The 27,437-nt window shown below is 40.2% G+C and overlaps 1 protein-coding gene across 1 annotated transcript in view; it reads left to right on the top strand.

Annotated features, from left to right (window-relative positions):
* tmtops2b (teleost multiple tissue opsin 2b) overlaps positions 1 to 27,437 on the top strand; it is a 36,789-nt gene continuing 9,352 nt past the window's right edge. Inside the window, exons 1-2 of the mRNA XM_085250592.1 lie at positions 1 to 769; positions 22,993 to 23,318. Coding sequence (XP_085106718.1) covers positions 403 to 769; positions 22,993 to 23,318 — 693 coding nt within the window. The 5' untranslated portion in view covers positions 1 to 402. The remainder of the gene's footprint in view (positions 770 to 22,992; positions 23,319 to 27,437) is intronic.

Genomic DNA, 27,437 nt, shown 5'->3' with positions numbered 1-27,437 from the left:
ACAGCCAGTCTAAAAGTGGTAACTTGAAGACGAGAGAAATAAACTGCTGTGGAAAGTAACTTGATAACTGGGATGAATTTTGTTAGATTGCCCAAATTATATGTAATAGCGCGTACTGTCAAACTGGTTCGCGGAGAGACGCGGTGAAAGCGGAGGAGGCGTTGTGTTAAAGTCACGTTAAGGTGACACTTTTTGGTTACAATGTATTTTTTAACATTCCTGCCAGTTCTCTAAGAGTCGGCAGCCAGGTGATCGCTCTCAGGATCAGCGGAGGAATACGCGTTTGTTGCACATGAGCATGGAGTAAGATGGAAGCTACACGCGCAAACTTTACAGATGCGCGATGTGACCAGCGCTGCCGAGTGAAGCAAGCTCCAGAGTGAAGAGAAACTGATGGACTGAATGGACGGCGGCATGTTTTCTGGTCAGGTTGGTCTGAATTACAGCTTCAACCTGAGCGATGACCGAGATTTGCTGGACGCGCCGGCGGGCTCGGCGAAGCTCTCCCCGGCGGGCTTTGTGGTGCTGTCCGTGGTGCTGGGCTTCATCATGACTTTCGGCTTCCTGAACAACTTCATTGTGTTGCTGCTGTTTTGCAAATTCAAAAAGCTGCGGACACCGGTGAACATGCTGCTGCTGAACATCAGCGTGAGCGACATGCTGGTGTGTTTGTTCGGCACCACTCTCAGCTTCGCCTCCAGCATCCGCGGAAAGTGGCTGCTGGGGCGCAGCGGCTGCAGCTGGTACGGCTTCATCAACTCTTGCTTTGGTAAGTTCTGCTTTTTTGAACAGCTCAAAGTTTGGGATGTTGTGGTATTTGTCAACTCATGCACCGTTTTACATTTCTGGAAATAAAACTGTGCGAAATATCTGCTGTTTTTGCAAAATGTATTATAATAAGTCACTGAGACACTGAAGTTAAAGTTGTGGCAAATATGCTTTATTTCACATCGTCAAATTTAATTAGTTATTAGTTCGCTCTGTTGTGTTTGTCTGCGTAAGAGTCATCGGGGCTGATGGGGATGGATTAATAATATTTTCAGTAGACCATGATACTCCCTCTTTAAATTACTGCGCTTTAATAAAGCCATTGGTATTCATTAACTTGGATTGTTTGCACAATGGTTAGTTTCTGTCATTATTCCAAGCAGCTTTCACAATAATAATGCATAATAATAAGAATCTGTACATATAATGATAGCTGAGCCTGATAGATAATCAAACAAGCGCTCTTTGGATGGATCCAGATTCTTCTTCTTTTTTTTTTTTTTTATCAAAGAATTGTGACCCAAAGTCTGTCCACTGCACAAAGAGAAGTACATTTGACGGTTGATGTCTTTCGGTAAACAAATTATGTAACGGTGACACTGGTTCTGACCTCAGACCTGCGGGTTTCATGTCTGTACAGCCCATCGCGTTTCTTTTTAAGTCTGCTTATCGACAGACACTGCCCGGAGCGTATCTCCAATCACACTGGCCAGTTGGTCCAGCGCTGCACTCTGACCTTCTCTTCCTCTGTCTCCAGAGGGAACGGGGATTGCAGTCAGATTTGAGTATTATTGTACTACATTGTTCATGAGCCCTCCATCCCCTCTCGTATTAAACTAAAACATCATGAGCTTTCCAGCGTTTCTTAACATCTGGCTGGTTTGAGCTCAAGGAAGAGTGAAAAAACGAGTTTGTATTTTACAGTTTGTCACACAATGCATTGCATACTGATTTATTTAATGACGTTTAAGTCCGTGCCCCCACACGGACTTATTTTTTATTTTTTGCACTTTTACTGTGTAGTTCATCCACCAGGAGGTGGTAGTGTCACAACCTGGATGCACTGACCCTCATCGCATTTATCAGAGGATATGAACTCTGGAACTGTAGCCATTTGTATTTATTTCTGTCTGACAGATTTAGGGCAATCTCGTGTTTTCATGTTAGGAGGGGAAACGTTTTTCCTACATTTGGCTTGCCCAGTGTTGATTGCTTTTTGGGGTCAGGCTCATGTCTTTGCCACAGTTTGGTAAGGAAAGTTAATTCTGACACAATTGCTGGAACGTAACTCACCCACTTTAGTCTTTTACAGTGTGGTTAATAAACTCAAATCAAAGTGCAAACTGCTTGTGCTATGCTAATAAGCATGATCCATTGTATGTGATTCGTTTCCTGTTTATCACAATGGAAACACAAAGCCTATAAATGTCACTGGACTCTCATGCTACTATAGCTGTGTGTAGGAAAAAGGAAATGATCATTTATGAGACTCCTATAACTCAGGTTGAGTTATAGGAGTCTCATAAATGATCAGACTTCAGTACACACTCAGTAGCTGCCGAGACCTTGTACAGTGTAGGTCTCATTTTCATTCTTGTTGTGGCTTTTTAGATGATCTAGTGCTTTTATGCGTTTACTTTATGCTTGTTGATATTCAAACCACAAGCTGAAACGCGTTGATCAATTATTAAAGTTGTTCATCTTCCCTCAAGTGTTGACTTCCTGCTTTGTGATTTCATTACACATTCACAGTTGAATTAATAAAATTATATACACCGAGTTGTTCTCATGCTAGTAAAATTACTTTTCATTTCAGTTGCATTTTTTTTATTATACTTTTACAGATTTTCATCTGACCTCACAAATGATATTTAGACTCTTATCATGAATACAGAAATATGTATTATTTTAACTTATCTCTGTTTCCATATCCTCTGACGGTGGTGTTTTCCTTCTGCCGGTGCTTGTGTGCTGGTTTACATCTGTTCATTTACCTTCTGTGTATTGTAAAACCGGATATGTCAGCAGGATATGTTGAGGCGGTGAATTTTCATTTGTCTTCACGCTATGTTTTAAAGTCAGCAGCGTGCTTTGACTTTATTCTCCCCTGGGCTTCTGCATTTTTAAAACTTGAACCAGCATGGTAACAGCTCACTGCTTATTTTACTGGTGTCAAGAGAGAAGATGCTGGAAAGCTGACAGAAGTCGGTAGATACAAAATATTTGCCACATAAAGTTTGCCAATATGAATGCAAAGAGCAGCCATACTGTTAGTCAAACTCCCAGCACCCCCCACCCCACCCCACCTACCCACCCACTCACTTCTACACAGACACATGCATGCATGCAAGCACGCACAGATAGAGGAATTACAATTTTGTAAACACATTTTAACACGGGGAGCATAGAGAAAGTTGGTTTAAATGACTTTAAACATGGCGTGGTTGTTTGTTCGAGATGACTCGGAGTATTTCTGATCTACTGGGAGTTTCCCACAAAACCATTTCTATGCAGAGATGAACTGAGACAAAGAAGATGTCCAGTGAAAACACGCGTCTCACTCCTGTCAGCTAAGAACAGGAAACTGAGGCTACAGTTCACATGGATTCAGCAAAAGGGGGCAATAGATGATTGAAAAACACTGCCTGTTCTAAGCATTTCTGCTGCAGCGTTCGGATAGTGGGGCCAAAAATTTGTATAAACAATATCAAAGCATGGATCCATCCTGACTTCTATCAGTGGTTCAGCCTGGTAGGGTAATGCTATTTTCTTAGCACACTTGGGTCCCTTAATACCAACTGATGGTTTAAACCCCACAGTCTGCCTGAGCATTGTTGCTGACCGTGGTCATCCCTTTATGACTAAAGTGTATCCATCTTCTGATGGCTGCTTCCAGCAGGTTAATGCACCATGTCACAAAGTTCAAGTTATCTCCAACAGGTTTCTTGAACATAACAGCGAGTTCACTATACTCAAATGGCCTCCACAGTCATCAGATCCCAATCCAATAGAGCCCCTCTGGGATGAGGTGTAACAGAAGATTCATATCATGAAGGTGCAGCTAGCAAATCTGCAGCAACTGTGTGATGCAGTCATGTCACAATGAACCAACATCTCAGGAATGTTTCCAACACCTTGTTAAAATCTATGCCACAAATAAATAGGGTAGTTGTGAAGGCAAAATTAGGTCCAACCTGGTACAAGTTGTACCTAATAAAGTCTCTGATGTGGGTCTTATGCTTCTTTGTTAAACATTTCTTAATATGTTGTTGTAAGAAATCGTATTCACAAGCAACCTGTATGCTCTTTCACACCATACATTGTTCCTATACTTATATGACATGTGTGCCGGATGTTAATATGTTTGTACCAATGATCAAACACTCTTACCTCGTCCAGTACATCCTGTTCTCCCAAGTCGCTGTTTTGTTAAAAGACCATTACCGTCAGTGTCACATAGTGTGCGCTTGAAGATGGCAGAACGCTTTGAGTGTCAGCAACCATAATACACTGATTGTTCATTTCTCTCTTTCTATATATATCGTTGCCATTATCATCTCCCTGTTATTCCTTCATCATATGAGGCAGCATAAGGGCTGATTCAATATATATAACTGCCAGAGAGTCGCACAACATAACAGATCACAGTTTTTCTTGGCCCGAGGCTAGTTTCAAACACGGGTAAAATTAAAAACAGGGCTAGGCAAACCATCATATACAGATAGAGAAAGCAATCAAGACATAGACAGTCATGCTGTCTTTTTGTACAGAAAGTATAAAGAAAACAGAAATGTTGAAATAATACATTTTATTATTTTTTCCAAAGCATCATTATGACCACATTACAAGAACTTACAGTATTCCTAAAGACTTTTGAAGTATAGTTGTTTCGGTGTTCTGACTCCTGTCTTGTACTTACGCTACACGAGTGGGAAGGTGGGTGACAACAAAGAGCAGGAAGAATGTTTTACTTTTAAAAGTCCGGTGATCTGCACACACTCAAGTAAACAGCTGATAAGAAGAAAGGACAATACACAGGGTGTAGTCTGTTTATTGTTCAAGGGCCTGACATTCACTTAACCTGACTTCTTAAAGCTTTTAAGCGACCCTACAAATCACTGGCTTACACCACTTGAGTAAGAACCTTGTAAGAATAATGATGTTACTGATGCTTTTGTTGCAAGCTGTAAGTGCTGTATATCATGATTAGGTATATGCTGCATGTGTGTGTGTGTGTGTGTGTGCAAATGCATCACATGGGAGTGAATGAGGCAGTGTGTTTAAGAAAACAATGGCTGTAATGAAGATCAACGATCTACATCCCAGAATGAAGATAAAGCAACTTGTGTCAAGAGACACCCAAACATAAAGATTTTGATAGTCAAAGTCAAATTTATTTCTATGGCACATTTAAAGACAAGCTCTATATATAAAATAATCAAATGACACAAAAATGTAGAACAAAATGACAGAATTTAATGAAGGAAAAAAAAAAGAGAAAACCCGAAGAAGAAGTAGCACTAAGAAAAATAGTCAAAACTAATTTGGATTTAAAAGCCAGAGAATAAAAGTTTTATTCTGAGTTTTAGAGTTAAATCAAGAGTTAAAGGAGTTTTGCTTTTCGTAATCATTGTTTTCTTTTTAGCTTAAAAGCAGTAAGTGGGGATTGATGTTTCCTTCTCTCTACACATTGTAAAGTAGCTAACAAAGTCATATAACTTACTAACAGTTTTACCTCAAAACTACTGCATTTTCTTTGATTTTAATCACATGTGAACAGAATTTTCCGGAAAAATAAATACATTTATGACAGAAAACAGCATGTTTGGGAGGATCATTAATGAATTATTAACTGGGATTTACATATTGGTTTATCAAGTGAAAGATCTCTGCTCTGATATAAAGAGGAGACACAAATCCCTTTCGGGAAGAGCATCCAGTGTACAAATCTGCCAAATTAAACATGTGGTGACCTGCCGTCAATAAGAGAGCAGCTGAAAGTAGCTCTATTAATTTCATGACCTTTCTTTCATGACTAATGAAAGGAAGATTCTTTTTTTAAACAAGACTATTATCTCAAAAACCTGGTGGTAGATATCCTTGTAGATGCCAGGGAGGGAACAGAAATAGGAAAAAACAGAAATGGGAAAAACAACAACGGAAATAGGAAAAAAGACAACAGAAATATGAAGAAACAGATTTCCTAAAGCACAAGGAAAGTGTTTCTGGGGAGACAATAACCTGACGGACCAGTTGCAGGAACCCAAAACATGGTAGGTGTGTTTTTATCATGATTCATATAATACTGATGATGGATTTTAAGGATAATAGTTAGACTAACACACTTCTCATCTTTTCTTTCCTCACAAAACCGATAAATCCTACACTTTTAAGTGTCTTTTAAGTGCAATTCTTAGCATATTTTGGTTTCTGCAACTGGTCCGTCGGGTTATTGTCTCCTCAGAAACACTTCCCTTGTGCTTTTGGAAATCTGTTTTTTCCCATTTCTGTTTTTGTTTTTCCTATTTCCGTTGTGTTTTGTGTGCTTTTGCAGCGTTTTTCTTATTGCTGGTGTTTTCTTAAGTTGCAGTCTGTTTGGCTTCTCAGGGCCACCGTACTAATCACGGTAAACACATAAAAGTTAGCTGAACTTAAAAGTTCATTAGAACTTTAATATTCTGATTATATTTGACATTTAACTTTTTCCTACAATAAAAACCAACATGTCTGATACTTAAATAAAAACATTCTCTGTTACTTTCCAATTATGTCTTTCTTGGGAATAAACTGATATAACTTACAACAAAATCACATTTTCAGTTTAGCAAAACTCACAATTTATCGTTTACCTTTGTAATCCTTTTTAATTAAACAAAAGCCAACAACTGGAATTTATGAAATTCCATACTTGAGAAAGTTATGCCTCACTTGCATTCTCTAATGAAATATTTAACAGCTTAAGTACATTTTTTCAGTTTAAAAGTGTTTTCTTGGATTCCAGCAATAACACATTGCACTGTTAATATTCATGAAATACTAAAAAGAATTCATTTTAAAATAAATGTTAATACCTAAGGGCAATATGTACTTTTGAATATCTGAATATCAGATTTGATTAATTATCCTGCAAACTGTTGAAACTCTAAAATGCTAAAATGTGCAAACACTGTACCACTGATTGGATTCTATTAGTTTTTCTGTATATGTTTGGTTAACATTCACATTGAAAACAGTGACTGGCAGGAACTAAGTTGACATATGTTACGGAAATTTTAACAGTAACCTGCAACACAGCCAGTGAGCGTTTTGAAACGGTTTAATAACATATTGCAATATGGAGAGAAACCTCCCAGCCAAAACACTAGCATCATCTCTGAAATTTGACGTCTTATATACACCATCACAGACACTCTCAACCAAAGAACATTCCACAGCACATCACGTCTCCCTATAGCTTCAGTCCAGCTCAACCTGGACCCTTTCCCACCCTAAGAAAAGTTACGACCACCCATCACCTCCCTTAAAGCAAGATGTCTGGAGATCTTCCAGTCTACAATGGGTCCTCTGTGAAGGTGCAATAAAACTTGGGGCCTTGTGATAACATTCTACATGCATGCAAACTGTCGACAGTACTCTTACTATACTAAAGAGAGAAAGTGATATTACTATTACTATGTGATATGATTAAAATATGTGATTAATACATGAGAAAAGAAATCTGCCACCACACATGATTTTTATTCCAAAAAGAATCAAATAAACCTGAAATATTAATCATTAAATATGGTATTTATTTTTTGCAACCATCTACTATGCCTAAAGGAGACACTTAACCACCGCAGCGCTGTCTTTCTGTGTTACTTTTGTGGATGTTAGCAAGTTTTACAGGGACTGACACTGACCCAAACATTATTTGATGTCCTTATAACAGAAGGGGCTATGGCTGTCTTATACTTTATAGTAGCTAAAGCCTGTAAGCTGCAGAACCTTAATAACAGAAGATATCAGTGAGGATGAGGTCAGAACAACAGATTGATTGCATGTCTGTTGTATTTCTTTTTTACTTAGCCTTAGCAAGAGTGACACAAAAAGGCAGGGAAAAAAGCCACAGTTGGAGGGTGGCAGTGCATCTGTTATATTTGGGTTTTTCATCTGAAGGTGATGGTTCAGCCACAAAAAAAGCTAAAAACAACACGATAGAATGAGGGGTTGCTTAATGGATGTCTTAACGTTGTTTTAATTGCACTGGCAATTGAAAATATTTGTATTTTCCCAGGAAAATGAGACATCCAAATATACATGGAATACAGTATATAAGGCAGAAAGAGTGCAACTGTATTATTGTAGGGTCAGTACCTTATGCGCCTTGAGGCAACTCTAATTGTGATTTGGCACTATGTTAATCAAATTGAATTCAATTGTACAAGCTTGGATGTCAATATTTGATATGACACTTATTCTTCAACACAGCCTGAAACCTCTTAGGCAAGCTGACTGATTTCGTCTTCTTCTTCGTAGCCTTCAGAGAGACTTTATCCAAGGACAAATCTCAAAGCTGTTCTTTAGATTTTGACTGCCTTTTGTTCTGTTTTCTGCCAAGATGATCTGACTTCACTGAGGTGTGGGGAGGTGAGTCTATGACAGATAATTGCAGGTCTCTCTGGGAAATGAGATTTAAATCTCAATAGATGAATAAAGGATAATAATCAAAATCTTACAGTACTTTTCTGTGTTTACAATTCCCTTAATTTTGACAAGATCCCAAACGTCACTGGCTGAAATGACGTCCCAAATCATGAAGAGCCTCCACCGTTTTTTACTGATGTCTATACATGTTCACTGTTCCTCCAAACACACTAATGGTTTGGATTCATCATTCCACAAGACCCCTTGCCACTGAATTTCAGTGCAATTCTTGTGTAATTTGCCATAAATCAGGCTGTTTCCCTTCCTTAATAATGGCATCTTGACATCCATCTTTCTACCAGAACATATCTGTTGAGGCTTCAGTGGATAATTGAAAAGCCATATGCATCCCCCAGGTCCTATGTCAGGTCTTTGCTAGTTGTTTTCCTGTTTAAGGACAGGACTTTCAGATATTGTTCAACAGCTATAGATTCATAGTCCTTACACTTCTTTTGTCCTCCACTTGTTCACTTTTGCCAGTTTTTGAACGATACGCTGCACAAAATGCTGAGCTATACTCCTTTGGGAATCGCCTTGTTGTTGCAGAAATGCTATTTTATGCCTTTCAAGCCGTGTTATCTTTGCCATTTTTTCATATATTCAGGTAAAGAAAGTGGAACTAATTGTGTTTCTGTGCAAGCAATGTAAAGTCCTATCCCATTTCTTTAATATGAGATTACAGAAGCTCATTTTGTCAGTCTGGTACTAATAAGTGGAGCAGGACTTCATTGGTTTTTAAGCATAAGGTCTGGCAAGGATCTTATCCCCTTACCTAATGGCAGTAAGGGTGTCGTTGCCTAGCCTGTAGAGGACCATCCATGGATATGCCTCCATGGTTTGCCACTAAACATGTTGAATGCTGTTAGAGGCAGCATAATGTTCTCCACGGTTCTTCTAGACCAGGGCTGCCCAATCCCAGTCCTCAAGAGCTACTATCCTGCAGCTTTTAGATGCATCCCTATCCAACACAGCTGAATCAAATGGTTTGATTACCTCTTCAGCATGCCATCATGTTTGGCAAAGGGCTGATAACAAGCCATTCATTTGATTCGGGTGTGTGGGAACAAGGATGCATCTAAAAGCTGCATGACGGTAGCTCTCGAGGACCGGGATTGGGCACCCCTGTTCTAGACCATAGGTGTCAAACTCTGGCCCCTTGTTCCATATTCAGTTTTTCAGCAAAACTTGTTTGAGTTCATAAGAAAAGATTCATTCTTATATATAGAGGAAAAAATTTTTTTTCAATAAATATTAGCGTTAGCCCGCGACTTTGTTCCAGTTTTGAATTTTGGCCCACTGTGTATTTGAGTTTGACACCCCTGTTCTAGACCCTTTGACATCTTTCACATGTGCTCTTTCACAATTGCAAAAACTGGTGAAAAAAAAAACAGTCAGAAAAGCATTTCCCATGTCACCGACTTGCAAGTGTTGCAATTGCATAAGTATAAATTTGGATGTGTTAGGATTAAAATACAGTGTACTGAAAATATATCACATGCATTTAATATGGGTTTATAAGTGTAATTACAGAAAATAGTTTGCCCAGGCAGAGGATGAGATGACATCTCCTAATTTGTTCAGTTTTTGGGGGCTCGATTAAGTGTTAATATTAAGTGTCATGTTCAATATACAAGTAAGAGGCTGACATGAATTCTAATTACACCAGACACTTATAATTACATTATCTCTGACATGACATAAACACAGCCTTGGGGTGAATGTTGGAGACTTCAGTAGCAGTCCTGTAACTTGCAGCTTCATAATGGTTTAAGCATTAAAGGACTGATATGAATAGAAGATATTAACATATTGTACTTTAAAAAGGAATTTCCACAAACGTGCCACTCTATAATTTTTGGCACACACAATAGTAGAAGGTACTGAGATAAAGTGGCAGTTGAGAAACTCAAGAAAATCATTATATGTGATAACCAAATCTGCCAGACTGAAGCTTTGTTGACCACGTTTAAATCTGTAATGGTAGATTGATAAGCATCTGCACCATTTATTCAAAAATGGAATGGTTTGACTGAAAAAAAGGTTTCAAATATTTGATTTATCAGCTGGTATGTCTTTCTGGTTTCAGTGCTGCATATTTTGCATCTCTGGAATTTCAAGAGAAAATGTCTCCTAACAGTTCATTTCTTAAATGCCAGGTTTGTTTGAGCAATGAGGTCTTGCATGGTAGCTTTATTCAGCTAGCTACATAAACTTTATTAAGTGGATGTAGTTGCGTTACTTCCCTGATGTTGCTTGCTTTTAAAATTCAACCAAAATGTGTTTATGTATTTGTAGAGCACTATACAAATACATAAGCCGAAGCTATGCAGAGGGATAGAAAGATGGAGAGAGATAGAACATGTAAAACATATGAATACATATCATTGTGTATGGCATTTACACATAATTATTATGGAAATGGAACAAACAACAATTAGAAGCAAAAAACAAACAAGAGAAGAGTTGTTTCCCATGTTCACAGCTGTGTTGTTACATACAGTGGCTTGCAAAAGTATTCGACCCCCTTGAACTGGCAAGCTTTAATTGCAGCAAAGTATTGACTCAGGGGGCTGAATAATTGCAAAAGTATTCGACCCCCTTGAACTGGCAAGCTTTAATTGCAGCAAAGTATTGACTCAGGGGGCTGAATAATTACGCACACCCCACTTTTTAGTTATTTATTTGTAAAAAATGTTTGGAAACATGTATGATTTTCGTTCCACTTCTCACGTGTACACCACTTTGTGTTGGTCTTTCACGTGAAATTCCAATAAAATTGATTCATGGACCAGACTTTGTCAAAACAGAGGTAAAACTGTGGGAGTGAACTCTTTTATTCTGTTCTGCAATGACTAATCTTTAGACAATATGTTAAACCAGGGAACAACCCACTTGAAATATAAATAAACAAAAGGTTAAGAGGATCCTGCAGACATTGTTTGTTGATAATAAAAAGTTTTAGGTGTTGCAGCTTTAAGGCAGGGATGACTCCTGGAGTTGCTTTCTCACTGTATATGCTTTATTTCACAATCCGATCATAACAAAAACATACAGCAGCTCCTCTCCGACTCCTAGCCCTTTTCTGCGGTGGAAAAAGAACCACTCCAAAACCCCTTCAAGGAACATATGTACAAAAGAGTTTTCCTAACACACCAATGGGGCGTTCAATGCCATCTGGTTAATATGAGTACTCTGGCAGAATAACAGTTCAAATGAAAAATATACCAGAACAAACAAGCAACCAAAAAAGAAGTGTGGGGTACCTTTGAACCAATGAACAAAGTATAACCATTTATACTTTTTAACATAACCCGGCCCCGTCGATATGTGTATCTCTCACACTCTCCCCCACTCGAGAAATGTCGTCCCGACATAAATGTACCTTATAATCGACAATCCATAGAGAACAATAGAATGGCATGGACTATGTACCAGGTTACATTACACCCTTTTTTTTTTTTTTAAGTTACCCAAACTACCGTGCACTGTAGTTGTGTATACTCCTGATATAATCAGTTCAGCTTTTTTTTTTTTTTTGTCCACAATTCAATCTATCAAATTACCATGCTATTTGTACTCTCCTGTAAAGGCATTAACTTTGTCCACATCTCATCTGAACACTAAGCATCTTCCCTTTACTCATACACATGTTCGGCCTGCAATCCATGTGTCACAATATTTCAATCAACATAGGTACATTTGTTACAATCTGAAATAGGGGTACCAAGTGTAAACATTATATCTTCCCCTTTTACCAAGGTCGCCAGTAACCTTGAATATTCACACATTTGGTGGCCACTATTCTTTCTTCAAGACTTGGTTGTCCAAGTTTACTATAGGTCAAAGTCTGTGGTCTCCTCCTTTCTCTCTTTGGGTATGGACTTGGCTGGTCTGTTTCCAAAGCCTCTTCGACATCAGAGCTGCTGTCCACCTCCCCTGCCCCCACAATAGCCACATCCTCTGGTTCCCTATTGTCCATTTTCTCCTCATCAGCTTGGCTGGGGTCCCCCTGGCCATCTCCTGACATGTGAGGAAGCTCATCTGGCTCACCCCCGTCCCTTAGTGGCATAAACTCTGCCGCTGTGGGGTCCAATGTAGGTGAACACTGAGGCTCAGGATAAGGCCAGGTGAAAACCGCATCAAAAACTCATCTGTGTCCTCCTCCTCCTCACTCCCCACTTGTGTCGGAGTCATGCATGTTTGTTTCCGTTTGTTATATTGTCTTTTCCTTGTTTTAGTACTAGTTACAGTTGCCTCCTTATCTGCTGGGAGCGGAAGAAAATCGCAAGGCAACAACATATTCCTGTGCAAAATCCTTGTCCTGCCTTTACCATTCTCTGGCTCTAACTCAAACACAGGACTGTCCTCTCCCTTTTGTCTTTTAATGATGTAGATGTTGTCTTCCCAATAGGAGCGGATTTTACCTGGCCCACCCCTCTCCACAACATTTCTAACAAGGACACGACTCCCTATTTGAAGTGGTGGACCATGCACACTTTTGTTGTACTGCCTTTTACCTCGGTCAGCTGACTTAGCTGCATTTTTGGAGGCGACAGTGTAAGCTTCAGCCATTCTCCTTCTCCATCTGTCCACATAGTCCTGGTAGGAGCCTGAACTGTCCTCCTGCTCAATGCCAAAGAGAAGGTCAACTGGTAACCGTGGTGACCTACCAAACATTAGGAGAAAAGGAGGGTAGCCAGTGGCCTCATTAACAGTACAATTGTAGGCATGTACAACTTTATGGAGGTGGCTTTTCCAGTCTCTTTTCTGTTCCTCTGTTAGTGTTCTTAACATCGAGAGCAAGGTCCTGTTGAATCTTTCGGTCTGCCCATTTCCTTGTGGGTGATAAGGAGTAGTGTGTGACCCTTTAACACCAGCCAGTTCTTTTAAATGGTGCAATAGTCTATTCTCAAACTCTCGCCCCAAATCGTGGTGTAGTTTTTCTGGAAAACCAAACCTGAGACAATAATCATTGAATAGTTTTTCTGCTACAGTCTTAGCTGTCTTATTTGTAGTTGCGTAGGCCTGAGCGAAGCGGGTGTAGTGGTCCATAACTACAAGTATGTATTCACACCCCCCCTTGCATTGCTCCAGGTGCAAAAAGTCAACTGAAACCAACTGAAATGGTTGAGTGGTCTCTATGCTCAACATAGGTGCCCGTGCCTGTCTGTTTGGCTTCCTCTGTTTGAGACACTCACAAACATTACTGACAAAGTGTTCAATGTCTCTTTGCATCTTAGGCCAGAAGAAACGATCCCTAATTAAATTTAGGGTCCTTTCTGATCCCAAGTGGCCCATCTGTTGGTGTAGTTCTTTGAGCACTAGTGGGTGGTAAACTGAGGGGAGAACTAGTTGTTTTTTGTGTCGAGTCTCTCTGAACATAGTTCCATCCTCTCTGATTTTCAGTTTGCTCCACTCTCTAGCCAATGCTTTAAACTCAGTGCTCTCAGTCTTAATTTCCTGTGTGGTGGGCCTTTTGTTTTGCACTACAGACTCGTACATTTTACCTATCACGGGGTCTTGCCGCTGTGCTGCACAGATTTCCTCTCTCGGTATTGGCTGAATCATGTCCAGCAGTTCCTCTGCTTGTGTTTGATGCTGAAGGGTGTGGAAGGAGACAGCGTTAAACATTAGAGCTTCTGTTTGCTGCACTAATATGCCCTGCTGTGAGGCTACAACCACGTCCTGGCTAACCGTCTGTGTACAGCAGTTCATATAGTCCTCAAAATCGAGGGGCATCCTGGATAAAAAATCTGCATCTGCATTTGTTTTTCCTGGCCTGTATTTTATCGTAAAGTTGAAATCTGCGAGCTCAGCCACCCAACGCTGACCTGATGCATTCAACTTTGCTGTCGTTAACACATAGGTGAGTGGATTATTATCTGTATAAACCACAAACGATGGCGCATGCAGCAAATAATCTCTGAAGCGCTCACAGACAGCCCATTTGAGAGCTAAAAACTCCAGTTTGCCAGCATGCATATGGTAATTTTTTTCTGGCGGCGTTAACGTTCTAGATCCATAAGCTATGACTCTTAACTTGCCATTACTGCGCTGGTAGAGCACTGCTCCTAACCCTGCTTGAGAAGCATCAGTATGAAGCACAAATGGTTGGTCTAGATCAGGGTAGCCTAGGATCGAAGGACTGGCCAGTTTATTGACTAAGTAAGACAAAACCTGATGGTGTGACTCTGTCCATTTCACAGGGGCTGATGAAGGCAACTGTCCTTTAGCCTGTTTGTTTTTCTCCTTCCTTCTCTTGTTCTGTGTTTTTAAGTCCTGTGGGCTACTTTTAGCATTTGTTTGGGCTGCTAGCAGTTCATACAAAGGTTTGGCGATACGTGAAAAGTCCTGTATATAGGCTCTATAATAAGATAGGAAGCCCAAAATCTGTCTCACTTCCCCCACTGTACTAGGGTGTTTCTCTTTAAGTGACATCACGGAGGCGACTTCTGCTGGATCCATACTATGGCCATCTTTTGACACCACTCTACCCAAAAACCTGACCTTAGGCTTGAACAGTTCACATTTCTTAGCAGTAAGTTTGACCCCATGTCTCTGATACCTTTGTAGCACGGCTCTTACATGCTCAACATGGTCCTCAAAAGATTTACTGTGGACCAAATTGTCATCAAGGTACGGTAGACAGATATCATCACGCAGACCCCAAAGACACTCCTCCATGCTCCTCTGGAACTCTGCTGGGGCGGAGCTGAGTCCAAATGGGATTCTAACCCACTGGTATAAACCCCAGGGGGTGATGAATGCAGTGAGTGGCTGACTGTCTTCGTCTAGGAATCCTTGATGATAAGCCTTTCCCTGGTCTAGTACTGTAAACCAGGAGCTACCAGTAAGGCTGTCCAACATGTCCTGTATCCTGGGAATAGGATGTCTGTCAGGCACTGATTTGCGATTAAGTTCTCGATAATCCACACAAAGTCTGAGGTCACCGGACTTTTTCCTAACACAGACTATCGGTGACGAATAAGGCGACTTGGATTTTGTAACCCACCCCCTATTGATCAAGTCTTGCAGGTAAGCTTTTACTTCCTGATGCAGAGGTTTAGGCACACTATTGTAAGTCTTTTGAACTGGTGTTTGGTCGTTGAGGGTAATGTGCATCCGAAGGCTAGGAATGCAGTCTACATCATTTTCGTCTTTTGCAAAAGCTTTGCATTCCTCCCTAAGCATCATCCTCACCGCCGACTGTTGGCCACTCGTTAGATGGTCTAGAACTACAGGGGGATCCCAAACACCACTTGTCTCACCTGTGGGGGCTAATGGGACTTCGACACCTGCATCGTCTGCTGTTTTAGTTGTTGGAGTTTCTACAGGTTTTAGGGCAGCTGGGTATATTGCTTTTACGCCCTCAATGTGCCCCAGGACCACACGCGGATCTACAGTAATATTATGGCATGTGGTATTTGTGACAGATACTGGGACCATGGCTGAGTTGCCCCTTTTTACTTTAAACAATACTTCCTGCAAATGAAGCCCCTCAGGCAGGCTGGGGTTCAGAACAGGACAAAATAACATTACAGTGTCCTCGTCAGCCTGTATGCGTGTGCGACAGCGAATGGTAGTAGCTTCACTAGGGCCTAAAACAACTTTACTCCGCCCTGTCTTGACTTGGATCTCTTCCGCAGCTGTTCGATGTGTCTCTATCAACTGGATAAAAGTCTTAGCAGATCCGACGTCAATACCAAAAGCACTACTCACAATATTTGCAGCACAGTCACTGTTTTTAACACCCTGTTGTTTAAGTTGCTCGTTGATGATTTCTTCTATAACATTGTATCCAATAATGGGATCCTGAGCTACATTTGGGTCACTAGAGACCAATACGGGCACTAGGAGACTCGAGCTGGTCGTCTCCACCCCCGTCAGTCTAAACTCTACAGGGACCCACCCCATAAATGGTATCTCTGTCTGATTAGCTGCGAGCCCATTTAATGGTTCTGAACCTAAGAGTTCATCTATCCCCCTGATAGTGGTGTGAGGTAAGTGCTCGACTCTCCAGTTCTCATTTATTACGGTAGCCTGTGCACCCGTGTCCCACAATGCGGTGACTGGTACATTGTCAAAGGTGCATCTCACCATTTTTCGTCTACCAATCAGCTTCACTAATTTTTGTCCTTGCTTATCTGATAGAAGGTCAGAATATCCCATGTATGACAACCACCCCTTTTTCTCTCTTTCCCTCAAATGTTGTTCAACTAGCCTCACCGCTTTACATACATGTTTGTGATGGTGCCAGTGTTGTCCCTGACAGGCTTTAGAACAGTAACTGACAGATGAGCAGCCTGCACACCTCTGGAGTGGGGTGCTGACCGACTCTCTCTGGTGGCAGCAACCACAGCAGCGGGACTCCTGATGTGGCGGTGGGGTCACTGCTGGTCCCGTGGCAGTGGCCCTCTGGCGTTTCCCTGCAGCTGAAGTGGAGCTCGGCATCCTCTGGAGATGTGGCCAGGCTGGCCACACTTAAAGCAGTGGGTACAGTTGTCTCCCTCTCCGTTGCTCTGGCAGGTCCTGCAGCCTTTCTTCCTCCAGGTACCCGCGGCAGCATCTGATGTCCTCTTTGTAGTCTGCGACTTGCCAGCGTTCAGGGAAGCAAGAACCATCTGCCTCACCTCTGCAACCTCGTTCCTCAGCTCTTTCACCAGGTCGTGCATTTCGGGTGGAGGATGATTTTTCTTGTCTTCCTTGGTGGCGGGGATCTGTGAGCTGCTGCGTGGTTCATCCCTAGTATGTAGCTCATTGATTCTTGGTGGTTTTGTATTGTTCCTCTTTAACTTGTTCAGTCTTTCTGTCTCGAGATTGGCAGCTTCATTTAGTTTCTCAATCAGCATTTCATCAGTCACATCTGGGTTGTCAAGAAGGGCTTTAATCTGGAACTTTATGTTGTCATTTTGCAGCCCAGTACCCACTGATCTCAAAAACTTCCTTTTTACCAGGTCCCGACTGTAGTGTTCTGCTTCTTTGTCCTTGGATGCGTACAGGAGGCGATCTTTAAGCTCAATGGCTCTGAATAAAAAGTCTTGAGCTGACTCTTTTGGATCTTGGGAAATATTTATCAGTTTTTGGTACAAATCAGATGTGTCATCTTCTCGGTAATGTCCTTTTAATATTGTCTTTAACTGTGTGAGTGTCAAATCAGTCTTTATTTCAAGCATATCACGCAGTTTGAGACCTGGATTGATGGCTCTTATCACTGCTTCAATAACTTCTGACTCACTGTGGCCTTTGCGGAGTCCATTTTCCATCTGATGCAGCAGGTTGGTATAGGACAGCCGATCGCGCTGCCCTCCCTCACCTATTTGGCCACAGATGCGAAACTCCCTGCGAATTGTCACCTCTGGTACTTTAGAAGACAGCAGGTTCGGGGCAGCGTCCGCCATCTTGAGTTTCTGCCCTATCGCTCTAATTTCTTCCTGCAGCTCGTCATACTTGTCTCTTGCGTCTGAAGGGCGGGAAAAATCACTCTCGGCCGTATTGTCTTTAGCTTTATATTCGCCCAAAAACGATAAAAGTTCTTTCACAAACTGTACAGCATCGTCTGGTGTATAACTGTTTTCCACCTCGTCCAGTTTATGTTCTATAACTTTCATCAGTTGGCGTCTGGAAGTGTCTTTTGTAGGCTCATTTAGCGGTGTAGCAAAGCCTTTCACCTTATAACCCACTTCTATGAGCTGATCACGACTTAGCTGGCAGAGTGTGGCGGTGATCTTATCTCGTCGGGCTTCTATCTCCATTGTGGGTACTCACAAGCTTGTCTTTAGTCCGTCAGATTTCAGGTCCGGTGCTTGGAGAAAGGTTTTTCTTCAGCCGTGCGGTAGCGCTAACGTTAGCCGCTAATGGCGCTAACCAGGCTTCTGCTTCACTCTCGTGCGGGAAGTTCTTCAAACCTTCCTCCTGGCTGGCTCGCCATGATATGTTGCAGCTTTAAGGCAGGGATGACTCCTGGAGTTGCTTTCTCACTGTATATGCTTTATTTCACAATCCGATCATAACAAAAACATACAGCAGCTCCTCTCCGACTCCTAGCCCTTTTCTGCGGTGGAAAAAGAACCACTCCAAAACCCCTTCAAGGAACATATGTACAAAAGAGTTTTCCTAACACACCAATGGGGCGTTCAATGCCATCTGGTTAATATGAGTACTCTGGCAGAATAACAGTTCAAATGAAAAATATACCAGAACAAACAAGCAACCAAAAAAGAAGTGTGGGGTACCTTTGAACCAATGAACAAAGTATAACCATTTATACTTTTTAACATAACCCGGCCCCGTCGATATGTGTATCTCTCACATAGCCACTGTAATTTAAAGGAAATAACAGATGTGTCTCATCTTGGCACAGCTGTCCAGGAAGCTTGTTCCACAGGTGAGTACCATAAAAACTGCTTCACTTTTGTTTCGTTCTAAATATGGGAATGTACATAAATGGTACGTTCCCTTTAACCTGAGCGTTCTGGGTGTTTTGTGAGGCACGAGTAGATTAAATGCTTCGTAAACTTGTACCAGTATTTTTAGGATCTGTCCTTTGACACACAAAAAAACCAGTGCAGAGATTTGAAAATAGAGTAAGGTGCTCAAGATCAATAAAGATACTCTTATAATATTCTCATCTGTATCTACTTCAAACATGCATCCATTTTTAAAAAATATTTTTTAATTTTTTTTATCTAGCTGTGAAAATCTAGGCCATAGTCCAGAATTATGCTAAGATTTCTGGTCTGGATTTAAGACTTAAGCATCTTTTATAGACAGGCTTTTATAGACTTTCGTTCTTTTTTTTTTTTTTTTCAATAAAAACAATTTCAGTCTTTTCTGAGTTCATTTTCAGGAATTTTTGGCATATCTACTCAATAATTTGTTTACTGCAACTTTTGTGAAAGTGTAGGGGACCATAGTCCTGAGGTAGCACCGATAGTTGTGTGTCATTGGGTATTAGGACTTTTTGACCTGTCACTATTTAGATGAATATTGTTTATTACTTTAAAGACATCTAAACTGAACATACTGCACAAAGTGACATCGGAATGATGTGTTGTTGTTGGGGTGTCGTTTTTCCGGTGTACAATTTTGGTCCAATGAAGAGGTTGTTTTGTAACGCCAGGTTACGTCTTTTTCTGACGTCTGCTTAACATCTAGTGTTGATATCCGTCCCTCTGTGTACAGGCTATTTATAGTCCAAATGCGGTCGTTGTCGATGTCTTTTCAATGTCAAACCTACTAATTTTTGACATCAATTTAATACTGCTTCTGGAGGCTCTGTAGTCCCATTTTTTAAGAGGCTGGAGGGCATGTTTTCTGTACAGTAACAGTAATGCACGAGGGAATGCTGAGTGATCAGTGGATGTCCCCAGCTTCTCACAGCTAATTTGCAAAATGTGTGCATCAACAAAGACTGTCAAGCAGGTAGTCCAGTTCATACATGCATACTTGTACAAACTATTCGTACTTTCTGTTGCAACTTCTCTCTCAGTCCAGCTACCGATCACAACCACATTTATTTGCTCTTACAATCAGCTCTTCATAATAAAACAGGATACTTACAAAATGAACCATATATAATGCAAATGCTCTTTGAATCTTATTAAACACGTTGTAGTATGAATTCCAAAATTTATAATATTACATATATTAATCATATAAATTTCCTGTAGCTGTCATAGACGTCTACATGTCGACATTCAAACTAGGTCCACAATTTGGATGCCCAACCATGAATGTCGAATAGATGTCCAGAATAGCTCCTGGACCGACAGACCCAATATAGACATGAGCTGCATGTCTATCAGATGCCCAGTGTTTATTGGGAAAGGTATTAAAAAGAGTGTTACCCATTAAAAAATGGGTAGACAAAAATGGGTAGACAATGTAATGTAATTTTTTATTAAGAAAGCACCTTCTGATTCTACTGTCCGCAGAGATGGTCAAAAAAGACACCCTATTGTCAAAGAGAGCAGTATCGACCACAGGCCTTTGGAAATAACTAGGTGTAGGATATGATACGAGTCTGAAATGATCCAGAATACACAAAAGTTCTTTGGTAATGCTATTGCTGTGTTGATCAATATGCATATTAAAAACACCAACTTAACAATGTTAAAGTCATGCCTAATGGCAATCTAGTCAATCCTTTGCACTTTATTTTGAGGGTCTATAAAACTGAAATTTGGAGGGGCTGTTTCAATAATAACCATTGTTTTTGTTTTACGAGGTTTTATTTAGGAACATAAAATCAAGATAATTTTTGGAAATAAAATCATTAAACAGGATGAGCTTGCCAGCCAGACTGGACCTTTAATAAAGCTAAATTTAGTTTAATAGAAGCATTACCTAACACAGTCTGTGGCTGGCATATAATAGGAGTTATTAGATTAGATGTATTAGCTGTGTGCTTTGAGTACACTTGGTTTCTTCTATTGTTGTGTTTTTGCCATCAGCTATCTAGGTTCACCAGTATGTTTAGAGAAATAACATGGGAAATCTCATCAATGATACACTTCTGACTGCTGCCACGTGATGTATCTTTAATTTGGCATGTGTTAATAACATAGTAACACTGTGCAAACTGTGTAAATGAGAAAGGTAATAAACTGCAGAGAAAAAAATGAGACAATTTGATGGTCAGAGCAGTTTGAAGCAAATAGATGCTCTGCAAAATGCAGTAACATTCACTTAATCTAACTACTTTGTAATTTACAAACACATCAAACATCCCATGCAAATATCTATTTCTTTCATGTCTGATGCTTCATGTGTGCACTGTGTGTAAAGCAGTGAAGTGCAGTATGTGGGATGGTAGGGCGATCAGGGCGATTGTGGCTCAAGAGTTAGCAGTTCGTCTTGTAATTGGAAAGAGCCCCGGCTCCGACAGTCTTGGTCGTTGCGTCCTTGGGCAAGACACTTCACCCGTTGCCTACTGGTGGTGGTCAGAGGGCGTGGTGGCGCCAGTGTCCAGCAGCCTCGCCTCTGTCAGTGCGCCCCAGGGTGGCTGTGGCTACAATGTAGCTTGCCATCACCAGTGTGTGAATGTGTGTGTGAATGGGTGGATGACTGGATGTGCACTTTGGGGTCCTTAGGCACTGGTAAAGCGCTATACAAACACAGGCCATTTACCAGGGTAAATCCAATCAGCCATAGTTCAAGGAGGTAGATGCATTAGTTTAGAGGAAAAATGCTGCACCACAAAAAGCACTGACAGATTGAGCTGAAATGAATAGTTATGGGATGGTGACTTTGCTAGACAGAAAAAAAACATCATGATGCTGGAAAGCATTACACTGTATACAGAGGGTGATCCCTCTGTATACAGTGTAATGCTTGGCTTTTTGGGAAAGACACCAATTTTACCACCAAGCTCTACATGAAATATTTTTTCCTCTGTGGCTGCAGACAGCTTTGGATCCTCTTGTGTTCTCGGTTATGCGTTTTTCTCATAAAGGTCAAATTAAATGACCTGGTAGCATTTCCGATGGATTCTTGAGGGTTTTTCTTTCTTGTGTCTTGGAAGCACTGGGTGCTGGTCATGCGTAGGGCAGAGATAGGACTTGTACACAGTATAGTCATAGCCTCAGGCTACTCTCTCCTTCTGGTACAACCATTCTAAGCAGATAATACATAGGAAACAAAAGTTATTTAGTAATTAAGCATTGATTATACTGTGCTGTACACACGGACAGATGAAGACTCAATGGCCAAGCAGTCACTTCTTAAAATTCCGTTGTCTCTACAGACAAGTCTGTGTCGTCACAAAAAATATTATAATTATTAAGATTATTATAAAATGGCAAGGTTTATAAGAACACAAAGCTTTATATTTGACAGTGATTATCCAAATGTAATTAATTTCTTCGTGAATGATATTAAATGAAGATGTGCACAGTCTTTGGTACACCTCAAAGAAATGTTTTTAATTAATTAGCACAATGAAGGTGGCTGTTTGTTGAATCACTTGTTGTGACAATCCATTAGCACAGTGTCTAAATCCTAACTGACTGCAGGTAAGATCAGACACAATGAGTCATTGTGATTGAGATTCATTCTCACAGATATTTCAGTTTGACTGAGGTGCATTTTGAAGCTAAGGTGAACAAGTGTTTCTCACTGATTGTAGTGAACATTTTGTTTGTTTTTAATTAAATCTTCCAATCTTTATTTCTTTTATACACCAGCTCAATATTTTGTAAAGACCTGACCCAAAATCGATTAAAGCTATTGATTTGGTACTCTCGTGAATTTCCCACGAGTACCATGCTGTTGGCTTTTGTGATTCTGGTGGAAGTTTATTGGCTCAAAACTTCATGTACCTTGCAATCACCTTTAAGATTTCCTCACTTTTAAGTGAGTGTTTTTTCAAGAACAATCAGCATTAAAGACTAAGATCATATAATATTGTTTTCTGTACTTTTATGACTGCCCGTTGTTGCAATTTATTGTATTATAAACTGTATAAATGTTTATTGCCCTCTTGAGCCAGTTACATCCTACCCCCACTGCCTCACGCCTCCACATCTCTGTCTTTCTCAGGTATAGTTTCGCTGATCTCTCTGGTGATCCTCTCCTACGACCGCTACAGCACCCTTACTGTTTACAACAAGCGTGGGCCAGACTACCGTAAGCCCCTAATAGCCGTTGGGGGCTCTTGGCTGTACTCCTTGTTCTGGACAGTGCCCCCCCTACTGGGCTGGAGCAGCTATGGCATAGAGGGGGCAGGAACAAGCTGTTCTGTGTCCTGGACTGCTAACAGTGCCCAATCGCACGCCTACATCATCTGCCTCTTCATTTTCTGCTTGGGTCTGCCTGTCATAGTGATGATCTACTGCTACAGCAGATTGCTTTGGGCAGTCAAACAGGTACACACACTAGCTGTCAGACACTGACACTTAGTCACACATTAACTGCATACATGTGAATGTCTATGCTGTATTTTCTTTTAGGAATAAGGTGTCAAAAATAAAGCTACAAGTTGCTTAGAGTGATTTTGCACCTTTGAACACCAAACACTGCAGATGTCAAACATGGCCGAAAAGAGCTTTTTTGCTTTTTAATAACTGACAAAGGTGACAAAGCTTCAGAGCTTCATATGAACAGATCTCTGCTAAGATAAAACTAACATGTAAGACAGAGGAAGGGGTAGGTTTTGTGCACTGGACAACTGGATAGATTTTGAACTTTTAGCTTTTGACTGTATTATCATAAGTCTTTGTAGGGTTATCAACTTTTCTCCGAGGACCCACTGGGTCATCTAATCTGTCGTGTCCCAGCAGGGCTATTTTCAGAAATAAATGTCCCCAGCGTGAAATGCATGTAAGGTCAATAAAGTTGTTGTAATCAACCATCAAATATTCAGATCTGCCCATTCTTTTATTTTTGCTGACTTAAAGAAAGAAAAATAAAAGCTAGCTGATGTATTTACCCGTCAACAAAACTGTTTAGTTTTTCTGAACAGTATAAATTTCTAGTAAATTTAAAATAGAGCAGCACTGCAAACAAAAGTCTTCTGATTTTTACTGCACACTGATCTATTTGCATGAAACTTGCTGAAAATCTAGAATACACCTGAAAACATTTAGCCTTTCCCATTTGTTCTGTTCATGTGGTATCACATTGGAAAGGTAAACGTTTTTCTGTCAGTCCTATTTAAAATCCTGACATGTTCCACATCCATCTGAGATATCTCTCAGACAGAAGTTATAAAATCTGACAGATGACATAATCTGACATCAATGAGATTTTCTGCAAAGCTACAATGAAGTTTGATTGAAGAAGTTTCTGGCTAAATACATCAACAGTACATGTCAGATTTGGTTGACAGTCTATAAATCAAGGCGATATCTATCCCATCAAAGTTAAAGCTACGTACTCCACTCAGCTAATGGAACAGAGCAGTGCTGCTAGAAGATACGTTCCCACCACAGTCATATTCATAGAACACAGATGTTTATGATGAGTTTACTGATGAATTGCAATATATTCATGCCTTCTGCTCATTTACATAAAAATAAAAGCAAAGAAACGTAACACGGTTTGCGGGGAATCAGTCAACCAATCACAGTTTCTTTGGTGATTGGTTCATGGGTATTTTTTTTTCTATTTTTAAGTGAGTGACTTCACTTGTCTTGGGTAAATAAATAAAAGATGTTCCACTCCCGTTGCTTTAGATTTATTCCTGAGAGCAACAGGAGGGTAGCAGAGGATTATCACAGCATTATGACTCAGACAAAGCCTAAGCTACTCAACCATCTTCTTGGGTTTGTTTTAGGTTGCTTTAATATAGTGGATTTAAAGCACTTCAGGAACTCAGACTGACCCCCTGGTATCAATAAGCAGCTTTTTTTCAAATCCCCTCCAAGTATAATTATCTATGTTTGGATCATATGAGATAAACTGGTTTTATTTCAGTTTCATTACTTTTGTTTAACTTTAAATAAGCTGTTAAGTTCATAACATTTTACACACTGACCTTCCTTTGTCAGGACACCAGTTTCCAGCCTAATAAGTTCAGGTTGCATTAAATCAAAGAGTGCATCTAACTTTATACAGTTTGGCTGATGCTTTATTGCTGAACTAAACCAGGCAACTCTGTGTTGGTGCTGATAAGGTGATGCACTGGGATCTCCATGCATACGGTTTAAAAAGAAAATTATCTAGTTTTACAATACATACTCATAAAAAGTTGTGACATGTAACATATCCATCCATTAATTTTCTGCCACTTATCTGAGTTTGTGTAAAGAGAACAGCAGTCTAAGAAGAGATGCCCAGACCTCCCCTCTGTCTATCCATCTAAGCTAAGAGATGTAAACTTGTTTCTGTCTTACAGCTTGTGGTAATAGGTGAAGGTAGGGATGTAGATTTACAGGTAAATCAATAGTGATCTCATTCCAGCCACTTCACACTGCAAAGTAGCCCAGCGCAAGCTGTAGGTCCCCACTCAGTAAAGCTAATAGAACTACATCATTTGCAAAAAGCAGAGACGAGATCCTGAAACCAACCTGACACCCCAAGTCCCTTGACTGCACCTGGAAATTCTGTACATAAATACAGATAAAATCTATGAAAAAGTCAAACACCCACAGACAGCAATTTTGACTTCTAACCACCTGTGCAAGCCAAGCTCAGAGTACAGATGAACAGGGATTGGATGGCCCACAGCATTGTCTGATACCCCATACTCACAAAGCACTCCCACGAGACTTGATCAAATGAGTTCCCCAAGTTCAGAAAACACAGTTAGCCAGTGTTTATGTGTTCGAGACAAATCTCCAATGCTCCTCTTGGAGTGAGGTTTGATGACTGGACATACTCTCCTCCCTAGCAGTAGTATGATCAGCTGATTTCAGTTTGTATGCCAGAGTAGAAACAGTGCCGCAGTCTGCAGTGTGGATATGGACATTTTATTTATATTTTATTGAACAAAGCATGAAAGCGCAAAGGTAAAGTGGAAACCGCATTGAAGACAGGCAAGCACAGACAGCACGCTAAGCTAGCCAATAGCGCAGAGTGACATTAAAGTTGTGTGAGCTGTGTCAGTCCAGTGACCAGACTGTGAACTTCAACAGGTAACAAACTGAGGAGCAGTTAGGCTGCAGCCTCCATCTCAGGATTATATTGTTAAATGGTAATTATGAGACACTCTTTTTCAGGTCATTTTACAGACAAAAGTAATGCAATGAGTAGTATAACTATTAACTATAGCATATTACTTTCTCCTAGCAGTAACTAACTGCATTAAAAAGTAAAACATACATCATTACTTTATGAAAAATATTCTGTGTAACATGTGTAACAAATTACTTTTTTGGAGTAATGACCCAACACTGATCACAACAAAGATGTGATCAGTGCATGTTGAAAAACCTCCAACATGCACAAATATTTGACTACAGAGCATGCAGTTCATTTGCACAAAAGTAATGTTTTAAAGTGGAGCCAATGAGAACTCACTGAGAATTGACAAGGAATCTAATCCATAAGTGATATTGATAATGGAATTGGAATCTCTAAATTCTTTTCAAGGCTCACGAAGACTTCAGAAATCTATCGTCACTGAACATAGTTCAACACAAATGAAAGCTTTGCCATGCAAAGAAAAAAACAAACAAACAAAAAACAAAGCCCATTTAGTGAAGCTGTAGTCAGATGAATTAAAATGTGATTTTTTTTTTATGGAAAAACATCAATACTCATCAATAGTGTTATCAAAAAAGGAGGTCGGGTACTGTCATGAAACTTACTCCTCCAGGCTTTTATTGTCCTTATGTCCTGCCAAAGTTTCAAGATGTTGAAAAGTCTATGTTGTTTTTTTGTGTTGTTGTGCATATTAAAGATTTCATGCAAAAAACACAAGGCTAAAATGACACATATTGGACAAAGGAATCAGTTAAAAGCTGAAACATACTGAGGGGAAAGCAGGTGGGCATCAGGCGGAAGCACAAGACACTCTAGCTCCTTGTTGATATAATTTCCTAATCGCATCCAGAAGACAGATGTTAACATTGGATCAGTCAAACTAGACAGACCCCAGAGCTGTTTCACTATATAAGAGGAAAAAAATCACAAACATATACTAAATGTTCCTAACTAGTAGTCATCATATGGTGTACAGTGGGGTGGCCAAGCAGTTTGGCAATACCAACTATAGTTTCTTCTAAAGTTGCTGCTCAGTAGTACACAATTTCCTCACTGTGTTAACTGTTTGGTATGCAATCCTCACAGCAGGTTTCTGGCAGAGGTAGAAAGCTAGCTAACACTTTGATATTTCAATAAAACTATAAGTCCTTGATTACTTTGAAACTTTACAATGTTTAATGAAGAATTACCACAAAAATAAAACTGAATACAGAAAAAAAAACACATATTACTATATGTACACTGTAATAGAATGTTAATGATACTAATAAAAACTTGTGAGTGCTCTACTTTTTCAGTAACAGTTAACAGGCTAGCTTACCAAGGATAGCACCTTCAAA

Source organism: Mchenga conophoros, linkage group LG16 (genome assembly GCF_057382185.1).
Source record: "Mchenga conophoros isolate Kocher_MC1m ecotype Shallow Benthic linkage group LG16, M_conophoros_male_GT1.1, whole genome shotgun sequence".
In the NCBI taxonomy this organism is placed as follows: Eukaryota; Metazoa; Chordata; class Actinopteri; order Cichliformes; family Cichlidae; genus Mchenga; species Mchenga conophoros.
Note: the sequence above shows the minus strand (reverse complement) of the source record. Positions and strands in the feature narration are given on the sequence as shown.